A 14,495-nucleotide genomic window follows, 5' to 3' on the forward strand; every position below is an offset into this window, starting at 1 on the left:
AGACAGACAGAGCTAGGAACAGAAAATGGAGAGAGAGAGAGAAAGAGAGACGCAAGGAAAAGGTGGCGGGAACAAAATGCTTAGGAGTGCAAAATGGCGCCCCAACTGACTTGCGTGAATACAATCCACGTCCTCAAAGCCTCTGTGTCTATTTCTTTCTTCCTTATAGATGATTTTGTACTCTAAAATCTGCGTAGGTCATGGTCTGAGAACCACAGATGAACTAGAACCCCCAAGCAGGGACGAGGGCGTGGGCCTCAATATCGCTGCGCCCAGATCTCACCGGCCGGGAGACACGGCCTCCCTCCCTCGGCCGCGGGCCCCATCGCAGACCCCGGACACCGACAGCCAGTGAGCGAGTGGCACGGGAAATGGACGTCCAGCCGCTGTCACCCTCCTGACCTTTGACCCGAGGGTGTACTGGCAGCTGCAGGGCCAAGGCGCATCGAACATGGCGGCAAAACCCGTGTGTAGGGCGCAGGATGACGGGGGGCAGGGCGGGCGTCCCCCGGGGCAGGTGTTCCTCCTCACCTGCACCTCAGCACCGAGCCACCAAAGCCCGCTGGGTGGCGGCAGGCATCTTTCCCGCGTTCCAGATGACCTCACCGGCTGCCCCAGCCAAGAAGGCGGGGGAACAGATGGCTGCTCCGTGTCTGGCTCCACAGGCCAGGAACCTGGGCTGCAGTTAATTCCGACCCACTGCCGATCCGTGAGTTCTCCGGGCCCCACCTTCACATTGACCATCCAGAAAAGGACTCTGTCCACCCCCCTCTCCCCAGGCATCCCAGGGGATGGGAGGACAGTCCCACTCTGTATTGCCTAATGCACATGCCTAGAAGGTTCTAGAATACACCACAAGCGTATCCTCAGAGAAGACGAGGATCTTGGAAATGATAGGCCAGGATGGGATCTGGGAAGCCCGGCGCTCGCCAGCCTTGCTGGTCTTGCACAAGACCATCTTGGTCCACAACCTTCTGTCTTCACCCCCAGTTTCACTTTGCTCCCGTCTTCGCTGCAATCCCCTCGGGAAGAACAGCCACAGTGCGGGAAGGACACACAGCTCCAAAAACCACTGTCCCACCGACGCGCAGCTGTGGGAGGGAGCCCTGTGCCAAGGAAGCCATCGCCCCTTTCCCTGCGACAACGCACAGTTCACAGAGCGAAAGATCCACTTCTAGAAGCCCTCGGTGTCCCCCGAAACAGTAACAGGACCCGTCCACAAAACGACTCCCCAAAGGCACACGTATACGCTCTGACCGCGTGACCGGCAGGAAGACTCCCACCTCCCCGCCCTTTGCACACGAAGGACGGAAGTCCACAGAAGGATCTTAATGTTGCTTTTTCCCAAAAGCAGATCCCGGGGCAATGGTTCCTGTGGGAGCCATCTGAGGAGTAGGAAACCCAGTGGCAGACATGGGGAGGCCAGGACAGGAGCGGATGAAGAAGCCATCTCCCTGGACGGTTATCCCCACAGGACAGCTTGCAAAGCCATCGCCACACCCTGCCCCGTGGGCAGACCCGGGCAGTGGCAGGGACCTGCCCACTGTCATCCACCAACGGAGGGCTCTGGGCAGGCCCCAGGCCCCTCAGGGAGCACCTCCGTGCCCAGGAATGCCCGTCCCACAAGCCGGCCACAGCGGCACACAGGAGTCAGCCACAGAAGGTCCTAGCAGGCTTGGGCCCCTCTCTTCCCCTTCTACCTCCTCACGGTTTGCTGTGATCAGTGACACGAGGAGTCGGATTTCTCCCGACGGCCTCAAAGTCTGATTTGTAGGAATGTGGTGAGCTGAACGACCACACTGTCGCTGGAGGAAGAGTGGTCTGAGCACGCAGTGATGTTAGCGCCGCGTACGAGCCAGGTGTTGGTGGCTCACTCCTGTCATGCCAGCTGCTCAGGAGGCTGAGCTCTGAGGACTGCTAGCCTGGGTAGAAAAGCACGCAAGACTCTTGTCTCCAATTAATCAGCAAAAAACCTGGAAGTTGGAGGTGACTCGCGTGATGAGGGAGCCAGCCTTGTGCACGAGCGCGAGGCCCCGAATTCAGCCCGCCTGGACGAGCGTCTGCCCTTGCACCCGCAATCCCCTGCCTCCCCGCGCTGCCCACTTCCCACCCACCGTTGAAACGGCGTCAGCAGCCTGCGTTCCCTATCACGATCCACTGCGCCTCCAGCCCTCCGGGGCAGAGGCCGCCGTGGGGAGGCAGGCCGCACCTGAAGCTCGGCCTCGCGCGGAGTCCACCGGGACGTCCTGGCGCTTGAGATTCCCCCCACCGACAACTGGGCCTGCTCCCTGCACTCCCCTTCCCCGGCTCTGGGAAGACGCCTCCGCCGTGCCAGCCGCAGGCCGCTGGGGCGTCCTGGGGGGGTGGTTGTTAGGAAGCGAACGCAGCACATTTGGAGAATACTTCCAAAATGGACGGGAGGAGTTCTGCTCCACACTGTCACGACTGCGCCCACCCAGCCGTCCAGCCGCTCCCGTGTCTCACGACTAAACACACAGGGCAGGAAACCAGGCAAGCCCGGCACGGGGAGGCACAGCGGCTCTTAACATCTCCTGCCGTGACGAGGGGAGTTTTGCCATTTGGGGGGCTCCCCCTCCCTGCTTTCTTCCTTCTTCCCTTCTTTCTTGTCTCCTTCCCTCCTTCCCTCCTTCCCTCTCCCTCCCTTCCTTCTTTCCTTTTGCTTTGATCTTCCTGAAACAATACTAAACTTATAAAAACTTAAAAAGCTTCTCAGTGCTAAAGGCATCACCTTCTCCGCGCACGTTTTGCTCTCACCATTATCCTGACGTCACTCCCTTCAAGGATCAACACGGCCAAGGGCCTGGAAAGGGTGCACACTGCCGGCAGGTGTGACTGTGGAGGACGCCTGGACTTCTAGCCGTCCGTTATCTGTACGGCCTCACGTGAGAGCCCGATAGCCGTGGGTAGGACGTCAGCCTGCCTCAGGAAGGTCACACACACACACACACACAGTATATACAAAACTACACAAACCGGCAGGAGGAGAAATAAAGGATACTTCGCTGGTTGACTCCTAAACAACAGCTGCTTGTTTACATGAGCTTTTCCATCACCAGCATTCAGCAGGATATGTGAGTTCACAGGTAAGGAAACGAACCGCCAGAAAGCCAAGGAGGTCATGCAAAATCTCACACTTCCTCGTGAATTGCATCACATGCTGTTTCTGTATCACACACACACACACACACACACACACACACAGACACACACACAACGCCTAGGCCAAGGGACAGAGGTCTTGTAGGCCACCACTGGCAGTGCCCTGCCCAGCACTCCACGCTGGGCTTCGGGAGAGAGAACGAGGTACCGTGTGAGGGAGAAGAGATTTCAAAACAATGATCAGACAGCGGTGGAGCTCGAGAGCAGGCTCAGCAAGCGCCTGGTTCCCACAGGCCCCTCTCCCGGGACCTGCGACTCTGGAAACGCCACAGCCGTCACGTCCTTGTTCAGATTTCATCTCCCCAGACCCGCTACGGTCTCCACAGCCTGGATCTCGTGTGGCCCCCACGGGCTCCTCCCAGCGCCCTGAGCACACGAGGTTTGCAGCAAGTCTACGTAGCTTACAGGTTGGAAACGGACTTGTGCTGGCTAACACAGCTCCACCACTGAGAAAAGCACAGTGTTTCCTGGCTAGATCAGGCCTACACAGGACCTTTCTCGTCCTAACATCTGAGTTCATTCACGACCCGAGACGTAAGCTCAACAGACACCAGCTACCTGGGGGGCACTGAACAGCCTCCCTGTGATGCAAGAGGAAGGACTCCATGGAGCCCGAGGGCCCGTCCCCTGGGCGGCTCCGGAAAGAAACCCACCTAGTCCTTCTTTCCCAGTTGCACAAGCGCCACACGCTCACGTGCAACAGAAATGGAGAGAAAAAGGTGTAAGGAAAACAAATCGCAAATCCACGATCAAAGAAAAGACATCCGAAGGACCCCTGACTTCATTCCAGGCACTACCGCAGGGTTCGGGAGAGATTCTTCCCCACAGGTAGTGCCACGTGCGCACGTGCGCAGACACACTACCTAAGGCGAGGTATCTGCACGGCGGCGCTGCGGTGAGGTAGCCCCTTGGAGCGGCTGGCTTCCGGTGTAGCAGAATGAGCGGCAGGAAGCCCACCTCCGTGTGGCTGGGAGGGGAGGGGGAGGGGGGAAGAGGAGAAGGGGGAGACGGACGGAGAAGGGAAGGATGAGCGAATGCAGTCGGAATATTCGATGTGCACAGGTGAAAATGGGAGCCGGGTACCTGGAGGGGAGGGGTGAGGCCGTGCCCGCGGGGCACATCTTCTACCGGGCACCCCACCCCCGACACAGCTTCCAGATGTGCACAGACACTTCCTCTCCCCGCTGGGGAAGGAAACGCCTCCTGTAGGCGGAGGAAACCGGAGTCCCCCGACGTCCACCACCGCCCCTGCACTGTAGTTCTCCCACATGGGGAGGTAATTGGCGTTACACACTGGACCCTTCCCTGCCTCGAAGGTCAGATGCAAGGAAAGCGAGAGTGATTCCCAGAGTTGATCTGGAAACTCCCAAGCGTCTGGCTCTGGAGTGGATTCCACTGCGCAGCGAGGCACTGCGCCATGACAGCTGCCCCAGCCCACACCCCAAAGGGGATGGACAGGGCGTGGGGAGGGGGATGGACAGGGCGTGGGGAGGCTGCCCATCTCCCCGAGCTCCCAAGATTCAGTATTCCAGGGGCTCCGTGGCCGTAGAGCACGCTCCCACAGACTGTGGATTCCTAAAGAAAGCAAGCGCTCCCAAACTGGGTCTCCGGAAAACAACAGGAGAAAGCAACACAGAGAGCGGGCGATCTCCGTCCAGGGCAGGTGTGGGGAATCCCAGAGGCCACCCGCGGCCCTGGGCTAGACACGTCCTGAGGAGACCAGGAAGCTCCCTCTCCACCAATGCACCTGTAGACCGAGTCGCCAGCCCTGGTTTCCTACCCAGCTCTGCACAGAATGGTGGGAAGCACCGTGTCCGCCTCCTGTTTTGACCCTCCTTCTCACCCCCTGGCTCCCACTTCCTGATCCCCGCCCCCACCCCCCCAACCACCCCAGGTGTCCTCGTGGCAGCGCAGGCTGCTGCGACTGGCCGCCTCTAGGCTGGGTGAGACACACCCTGCGGTGGGGATCAGCGCGCCCCGGAGTCCCAGAGGTGCCAGATGCCGGGGTCATCTCAGGGCCCGAAGCCCCATGCCCTGGGGTGGGCTGGAGGGGAGCACCCTCTCTCTCTCTCTTCTCCCAAAGGCAGCGAGGAAGCGTGAGAAGAGCAGACCCGAGGCATGTGGCCGAGGAGCCCGGCCGCGCGTAGAACGCAGGCGCCTCCGTGGTGGAGGATCACCCGCCGTGCGCGGCACCCCCCGGCCGCGCGCCAGCACCCCCCACGCGAGACTCCGGGCCTAGGTCTGCCCTCGCGGGCGGCGGAGCTTCCTTAATGCCGCGGATGTCCTTCGGGGCTCTTACAGGCGTCTTCTCAACGCAGGAGCCACGGAGGTCGGTGCTGCGTTGAAGGTCGCCCACGGAGACTCCTGAGAGGTGGAACATAACCACCCCGGAGAAGACCGTGACAGGTGCGCGCGTGCAAACACACACACACACACACACACACCCCAATGGGTCCCCCAGTAAGGTACGAGGCGCTAACCTACATGGGGACAGCTCCTTACGATGTCACACATCAACACGTCTCACCTAAAGCGCACACGCTTGTGAGAAGCGGCTGAGGGGGCTGGCTCCGTGGTGGGTGTGTGACTGCGGGGTCTCCTGAAGGCTGAGGGACAGCTCATCTAAGGAGGAAGGCCGGGAGGCACCTTGACAGCGGGAGTCCACCCACCGGGCTCCGGGGTTAACTCCCTGAAGCCCAAAAATGGGCACGGACAACACTGCCAGGACCTGAGGACAAGCAATGCCGGCACTGCCCTGGAACCCCACAGGCCCGGGACACCCGCACAGAGGCCCCGGACACCCCTACAGGCCCCAGACACCCACACAGGCCCTGGACACCTGCACAGGCCCAGACACCCACACAGGCCCTGACACCCGCACAGGCCCCGGACACCCCCACAGGCACCGGACACCCGCACAGGCCCCGGACACCCGCACAGAGGCCCCAGACACCCGCACAGGCCCTGATACCCGCACAGGCCCTGGCCACACCCACAGGCCCCGGACACCCGCACGGGCCCCGGACACCCCCACAGGCCCCAGACACCCGCACAGGCCCCAGACACCCGCACAGGCCCCGGACACCCGCACAGGCCCCGGACACCCGCACAGAGGCCCCGGACACCCCCACAGGCTCCAGACACCCGCACAGAGGCCCCGGACACCCGCACAGGCCCCGGACACCCGCACAGGCCCCAGACACCCGCACAGGCCCCGGACACCCGCACGGGCCCCAGACACCCGCACAGGCCCCAGACACCCGCACGGGCCCCGGACACCTGCACAGACGCCCCAGACACCCGCACAGGCCCTGACACCCCCACAGGCCCCGGACACCCCCACAGGCCCCGGACACCCGCACAGGCCCCAGACACCCGCACAGGCCCCGGACACCCGCACGGGCCCCGGACACCCGCACAGGCCCCAGACATCCGCACAGGCCCCGGACACCTGCACAGAGGCCCCAGACACCCGCACAGGCCCTGACACCCCCACAGGCCCCGGACACCCCCACAGGCCCCAGACACCCGCACAGGCCCCAGACACCCGCACAGGCCCTGGCCACACCCACAGGCCCCGGACACCCGCACAGAGGCCCCGGACACCCGCACAGGCCCCGGACACCCCCACAGGCCCCAGACACCCGCACAGGCCCCAGACACCCGCACAGAGGCCCCGGACACCCGCACAGAGGCCCCGGACACCCGCACAGGCCCCGGACACCCCCACAGGCCCCAGACACCCGCACAGGCCCCAGACACACGCACAGGCCCCGGACACCCGCACAGAGGCCCCGGACACCCCCACAGGCTCCAGACACCCGCACAGAGGCCCCAGACACCCGCACAGGCCCTGACACCCCCACAGGCCCCGGACACCCGCACAGGCCCCGGACACCCGCACAGGCCCCAGACACCCGCACAGGCCCCGGACACCCGCACGGGCCCCGGACACCTGCACAGGCCCCGGACACCCGCACAGAGGCCCCGGACACCCGCACAGAGGCCCCGGACACCCCCACAGGCCCCGGACACCCGCACAGAGGCCCCGGACACCCGCACAGAGGCCCCGGACACCCCCACAGGCCCCGGACACCCGCACAGAGGCCCCAGACACCCGCACAGGCCCCGGACACCCGCACGGGCCCCGGACACCCGCACAGGCCCCAGACACCCGCACAGGCCCTGGCCACACCCACAGGCCCCGGACACCCGCACAGAGGCCCCGGACACCCGCACAGGCCCCGGACACCCCCACAGGCCCCAGACACCCGCACAGGCCCCAGACACACGCACAGGCCCCGGACACCCGCACAGAGGCCCCGGACACCCCCACAGGCTCCAGACACCCGCACAGAGGCCCCAGACACCCGCACAGGCCCTGACACCCCCACAGGCCCCGGACACCCGCACAGGCCCCGGACACCCGCACAGGCCCCAGACACCCGCACAGGCCCCGGACACCCGCACAGAGGCCCCAGACACCCGCACAGAGGCCCCGGACACCCCCACAGGCCCCGGACACCCGCACAGAGGCCCCGGACACCCGCACAGAGGCCCCGGACACCCCCACAGGCCCCGGACACCCGCACAGAGGCCCCGGACACCCGCACAGAGGCCCCGGACACCCCCACAGGCCCCGGACACCCGCACAGAGGCCCCAGACACCCGCACAGGCCCCGGACACCCGCACGGGCCCCGGACACCCGCACAGGCCCCAGACACCCACACAGGCCCCGGACACCCCCACGGGCCCCGGACACCTACACAGAGGCCCCAGACACCCGCACAGGCCCCGGACACCCCCACAGGCCCCGGACACCTGCACAGAGGCCCCAGACACCCGCACAGAGGCCCCGGACACCCCCACAGGCCCCAGACACCCGCACAGAGGCCCCAGACACCCGCACAGAGGCCCCGGACACCCCCACAGGCCCCGGACCCCTGCACAGAGGCCCCAGACACCCGCACAGAGGCTCCGGACACCCCACAGGCCCCGGACACCCGCACAGGCCCCGGACACCCCCACAGGCCCCGGACACCCGCACAGAGGCCCCAGACACCCGCACAGAGGCCCCAGACACCCGCACAGAGGCCCCGGACACCCCCACAGGCCCCGGACACCCGCACAGGCCCCAGACACCCGCACAGGCCCCGGACACCCCCACAGGCCCCGGACACCTGCACAGAGGCCCCAGACACCCGCACAGAGGCCCCGGACACCCCCACAGGCCCCAGACACCCGCACAGAGGCCCCAGACACCCGCACAGAGGCCCCGGACACCCCCACAGGCCCCGGACACCTGCACAGAGGCCCCAGACACCCGCACAGAGGCTCCGGACACCCCACAGGCCCCGGACACCCGCACAGGCCCCGGACACCCCCACAGGCCCCGGACACCCGCACAGAGGCCCCAGACACCCGCACAGAGGCCCCAGACACCCGCACAGAGGCCCCGGACACCCCCACGGGCCCCGGACACCCGCACAGAGGCCCTGGCCACCCCCACAGGCCCCGGACACCCGCACAGGCCCCGGACACCTGCACAGAGGCCCCGGACACCCCCACAGGCCCCGGACACCCGCACAGAGGCCCCAGACACCCGCACAGAGGCCCCGGACACCCCCACAGGCCCCGGACACCCCCACAGGCCCCGGACACCCGCACAGAGGCCCCGGACACCCCCACAGGCCCCGGACACCCCCACAGGCCCCGGACACCCGCACAGAGGCCCCGGACACCCCCACAGGCCCCAGACACCCGCACAGAGGCCCCAGACACCCGCACAGAGGCCCCGGACACCCCCACAGGCCCCGGACACCTGCACAGAGGCCCCAGACACCCGCACAGAGGCTCCGGACACCCCACAGGCCCCGGACACCAGCACAGGCCCCGGACACCCCCACAGGCCCCGGACACCCCCACAGGCCCCCGGACACCCGCACAGAGGCCCCAGACACCCGCACAGGCCCTGACACCCGCACAGGCCCCAGACACCCGCACAGGCCCCGGACACCCGCACAGAGGCCCCAGACACCCGCACAGAGGCCCCAGACACCCGCACAGAGGCCCCGGACACCCCCACAGGCCCCAGACACCCGCACAGAGGCCCCAGACACCCGCACAGGCCCCGGACACCTGCACAGGGGCTCCGGACACCCGCACAGGCCCTGACACCCCCACAGGCCCCAGACACCCGCACAGAGGCCCCAGACACCCGCACAGAGGCTCCGCACACCCGCACAGGCCCTGACACCCCCACAGGCCCCAGACACCTGCACAGGCCCCGGGGCCCATGTCTGACTGCAGGCACAGAAACAGGCCGGGGCCAGAGGTAGATCAGGACATAGGAAAGCGGCTGCCTGTCTCCTACCCCAGACCAGTCACACATAATATTTGATCTGAGGGGGAAAAAAATTCAAAACCTCTGCTGGCCAAAAAAAGTCTGCACTGGTAAAAACCCAAAGTAAATGTCTGAGCCCCATTAGCGAAGAAGGCCCAGTAAGACGAGAATACCAGGATTTCACCCCACAGCGGAGGATCTGGGGTCCTGTAAACAAAGGAGCCCACATAACCAGACAGCCGTGACGCTGCTCTAAGATCTGCGCATGTGCAACTGGCCCACTGGAGAGGCAGCACTCGGGCACACCAGACCGGGCACCAACACTGTCCACGCCAGCCCCGGACATGAGAGCACGCCAGCCCAGGGCCCTCGCCTCCTCGTGCACCATCCACACATCCAACTGTGGGCCTTGGAAGGAGTGGCCGGCAGGGGCGCTCTGGGAAACCAATGACGGTCACGTGGACATTCCCAGAATAGTGGACACGGGCTGTGGTTTGGCACCAAAGCGGCCACATCAAAGTTCCACAAACTGGCCACGATGATTCAGAAAAGCGGCTGCCACATAAACGGCTGGTGGTGGGCGTCACAGCCCGGAGCAAGGCAGGGTCCACCAAGGCTGCTCTCCCAAGACAAATGCCCAGCTCTAGAACCTTCCCTTGAAGGTTCGCGGTAACCAGCCTTCTTTTCTTTTCCTCAGAGGTTGTGATGACCCGAGAGGAGCGAGGGTCGCCTCGAAGGCTTGCCCTGGCGGCTGAGCTCCCTGGGTGGAATCCTCGCGTCACCCCTTCCTGCCCTCGGCCCTTCGCAGCCCTTCCTTGGGCGCCGCCGCCAGGGTGGCATCTTCAGAAGGGACAACCCCGGCCACGCACGGTCGTGACTGAGCTCCAGCTCCAAGAGGAGGAAGCCACCGTGTGGCTCAGGAAGACAGCGCGCACCTCCATCTGTCGCCTTCCGTGCAACGTGACTGAAGCCCCCGAGTTCCGTGCCCACGCCCCCCTCCCTGTCCCCGAGTCTCGTGGCCTCTCTGGGTGCAGCCGAGATCGGGCAGCCCCCAAAGGGAAGCTGGGAGCCGGGAGCCTGATGGGGAGCTGCGGAAGCCGACGCACCGCGCTGGAGCGGAGGCCCGCCAGCCCCTCGGAGTTCCCCCCAGTTCCAAGGCCGGGGAGGGGGCGGGGGAGGGGGTGGGAAGCAGGCAGGACATTTCTTTCCCTTACAATAAAAGCAGGGAGGAGGCTCCCGGCATGGCTCGGGTGTGCTCCAGGGAACCGGAGGCGCCGACGCTCATGAAATCCGGCTCCAGGAGGGACGGGAGGTGGACGGCACGGACGGCCCCGCCCCTGCTGATGCCGTGCGGTGTGGGTTCTGTGAGCCCGGGGACCGCCGACGCCGAGGAGGGCGTCCCTCTGAGCATCCCACCTGTGCCTGTGTGTGCCTGTGTGTGTGTGTGTGTGCACGCGCGCGTGCGCATCTTCCCAAAGCCACGCTTCGCCCACACGTGAGGCAATTTTGGAAAACGTTGCTGAAAGCTTTTGAAGCTACCAGCGTCCCCACCGCTCAAGCTGACAGGGAGCTAGAAAGCTCCACGGCCACGCAGCCAGAACATCAGTGAGAAGAGGGCGGAGGGATGCCGGAGCTCAGGGCAAAGGAAGGGCCTTCCAGAGGGCGCTCGTGCCATGCTTCCTCGAGACCCGTGGAGAGTCCCCCCTGGCTTCCCAGGGTGGGCTGAGGGCGGACTCCTGGCCTCCCTTTCCTCCAGTCTGGAAGCGCTAGGTGACCAAGAGGGAATAAGACCGCAGCTAAACGGAGAGCTGCTTCATGGGTTCGGAAAAAGGCCCAACTTCCTCCCACAAGTCCTGTTAGACACAGATGTCGTTTGCAACACAGTGTGCCTTGTTGTTTGTCCTTTAGGAATGGGTCTCCTATAATAAATAGGAAGGTGTCCCAAGCAGTAGAACTGCCTGCCCCCCTAGAAACCACAAGCCTAGGACTTCACACAAGAGTACCAGCCAAACAATAATCTCCGCCAAGTGGGCAGAGCCGCCTGTGCGAATGTGGCTGCAGGCGGAGACGAAGGTGAAGGCTCCTGGCTCATCTTCCCTAGCGCGTGCATGAGCTGAGAGGCTCTCGGACCCTGAGTGAAGGCATGATATACATCTCCGAGCTGCCCGCAGGAGCGGGGCGGGTCCGTGGATGGAAGCGGAGCCTTGTCTCAGGATGTCTGTACAATAAACAGAATGTTCTCGAGGCAGACAGACCTGAGGTCCTCATGAAGCAGACAGAAGCTCTGCATCTGAGATTCGCAGACTGAAGACCCAAATGCGAGTTACACTCGTGACATCTGGGATCATCACCCATGACGTGGGCTCAAAGACTGGCCCTGCCTCTCTGAGGTTGTCATGGGATGAAGGAAATGACCACCAGAAATGAAGGGCAACAAACGTGACAATGGGGCTGGGAAGGTGGCTTAGGGATGGAGTTCCTTCCCAGCCTGCGTAAAGCCCTGGGTTCGATTCCTCAGCATCACATACACAGAAAAAGCAGAAGTGGCGCTGTGCTCAAGAGGTAGAGTGCTAGCCTTGAGCAAAAGGAAGCCAGGGACAGTGCTCAGGCCCTGAGTTCAAGCCCCAGGACTGGCAAAAACAAAAAAACAAAACCAATACACACACACACACACACACACACACACACACACACAGTGTACAAATGAGGCCATGGAGGAACGAAGCCCTGGGACTTCGCTCTGGGCACTGATTCCGAGTTGTGGTACAGTCCCTGCAGGCTGGGATTCTGATAATACTTTGGAAGGCTGTCCCTCAGGGAGTTCACGGGGAAATAAATGACTTCCACTGAGCATCTCATCCCAACAGAAGCAAGACAGGAATTCACCAGCGGACAGCGGAGGCCTGCATGTCAGACACAGTCCCCTGTGAATCAGCCCCTCACCTGTGGTCTGGCTATTTTGGATCCCTTAAATGAGCTTTGAAAAGGCAAGAAGAAGGGATCACCTTATTTTTAAAGGCCCCAGAGGGCTCACGGCCAGGTCGTCATGTTTTTATAGCTTCTTTCGTGGGTCGGGAGCTGTACGGATTTTGTGCTCACTGGGAATTTAACCCATATTTAAGTGTGCCGATTATAGCTGCAAGCACACTCTAAGTTCCAGTGTGTGGTTGGCGAGGTGGACAAGGACACGGCTCTGGAAATTTACAGCCCAGAAATAGCAATGTGGTCTGTCTGCTTGAGAAGGGCCAGCGCCACAAGGACCAACAGGGAGAAGACCCACAAACAACAGCCAGCAAAGCAAAAGGGGGTTCTGTCCCCCGCCTGTCACTGGGCACCTAACAGGTTCCTCCGGTGCTGGAGACACAGAAGGAGGCCACGGTGAGCTCTCAAGCTGAGAACCAGCCAGGCTGCTGGAGGTGGGGCACCGTCCTGCAAAAGGCCCAGACCCAGGACTTGAGTTTACAGGAAATAATTAAAAGGGAATAGGGACCGAGCATTTCCTGACTGGCTTGCTGTGCATGGAGTAGCAGCTCCACTTGGTGAGGGCGCTGTGGGCAGCAGAAAGGCCTAGAAGGGGCTGTGGAGACCTGGACTCTACGGCTCCATCCACGCCGGTCTTGGGGCTGATTCAGCTCCCAGTTCCTCCCCTGATGAAATGGGGGTGTTGCGTGCAGAGGGTCGGCGGGGGGTTCTTGGGCTCCTTAGCTCTGTGTTGGGAGCCAGAGAGGGTAGGACTCAGTGGACCTGAGCCACAGGGACCCCAAGCTGGTTCTGAAGTGAGCATGGAAAGAATTCTGCCTTGTCACATCTCGTGACAGCGGGGTCACGGCAGCACCTGTGGTTTCCTTTAAGCCAAATGTCCTAGGATCTTGACGTGGCACATCGGTGGTGCTGTATAGTAAGGCACGCACAAGAAAAGGGCTCTCCATTTCACCCCCAAAGGGCCACAGACACCTACTACACAAGGTCGGATAATGAAATCTTCCCGTCTTCTAGAACTTTAAGTCACTGGGGGAAAAGCAGGACAAGGAAGTTCCATGGAAAGGATATACAAGCTAGGTTTTGAGGGCCAAGGTCTTAGGCATCTTTGGAAATGCTAAGACACATGTACCAAAAAAAGAAGAGTAAAGAACATGTAAAGTGATGGAATCGATAGCTCTAGGCACCACTTGGAAACTGCCCATTTTAATCTTCTCCACGAGTGCGTACGCGTGGAGATGCTTGCTACTGCACACAGTGCGATCAGAGCCGTCCACCCTGCTCAGCCTGGCCAGAGGCTTTCTTTCCCGACCCCACCCTGACAGCTGACCGCTGACAAGCTGCCGAGGGGCCAGCACAGCCTCCCTAGGGATGGCTCCCAGGCGCTTGCATACCCGGGATACAGAAGCGGGCTTTGAACCAGGGCACACGGACACACCCTCAGTAGCTTCAAAGACCACCCTGGAGATGCCTGCTTCCCTCTCAGTCTGGCACTGGGGCCTCCCACTGGGATGAGGGGGGTCAGGCTGTCCTTGAGCTCAGAACCCTCCTGTCTCAGGCTCTTGGGTGCCTGGATTGGAAGTGTGAAAAGATGAGTGAGTATTCACAAGTGGCAGATACACAGAACGCTGTAGCAGACTAAAGAGATGGGCAATTAAGAAATGGAGAAAAGTGGTTATGCAAAAAAAAAAATAAAAAAAAATAAAAAGCCACGGAAGGAATTAGGCTTGCAAGCAAAACAGTGTAACGACAGAGGAAGAAGAAATACTGAGGTAGATGGTTCAACTCAGGATGGAGCCCCGGTACTTTTATAGTTACATGCATCAAGCGGTTCCAAACCAAAGAACAATGAGAATCACTTAAAAAAAGGATAAGCAACTCAACCATCAAGAGTAGGAAACCCACTACACATGGCGAAACACAGCAAACATGTCATATTAGTAAAACTACAGAAGATAGTAAAAGTATATAAACAGTCTTGATTTTATAGGT

At 62.2% G+C, this 14,495-nt stretch overlaps 2 protein-coding genes across 5 annotated transcripts in view; one reads left to right on the plus strand and one right to left on the minus strand.

The window, feature by feature from the left end:
• Rnf144a (ring finger protein 144A) overlaps positions 1-14,495 on the minus strand; it is a 99,846-nt gene that overhangs the window by 47,982 nt on the left and 37,369 nt on the right. Inside the window, exon 1 of one of the 4 annotated variants that reach the window (XM_048353466.1) lies at positions 538-646. The exons of the other annotated variants lie outside the window; for them this stretch is intronic. The gene's annotated coding sequence lies outside the window, so the exon portion shown is untranslated. Of the gene's footprint in view, positions 1-537; positions 647-14,495 lie in introns of those variants that run through there. 4 annotated transcript variants of the gene reach the window in all.
• Positions 452-9,156, plus strand: LOC125356017 (extensin-like). The gene is made up of 4 exons (XM_048352238.1): positions 452-709; positions 3,487-3,587; positions 6,991-7,246; positions 7,441-9,156. The coding sequence occupies exons 1-4, from the start codon at positions 452-454 to the stop codon at positions 9,154-9,156; spliced, it is 2,331 nt and encodes a 776-aa protein (XP_048208195.1).

The sequence above is a fragment of the Perognathus longimembris genome, chromosome 8 (assembly GCF_023159225.1).
Source record: "Perognathus longimembris pacificus isolate PPM17 chromosome 8, ASM2315922v1, whole genome shotgun sequence".
Lineage (NCBI taxonomy): Eukaryota > Metazoa > Chordata > Mammalia > Rodentia > Heteromyidae > Perognathus > Perognathus longimembris.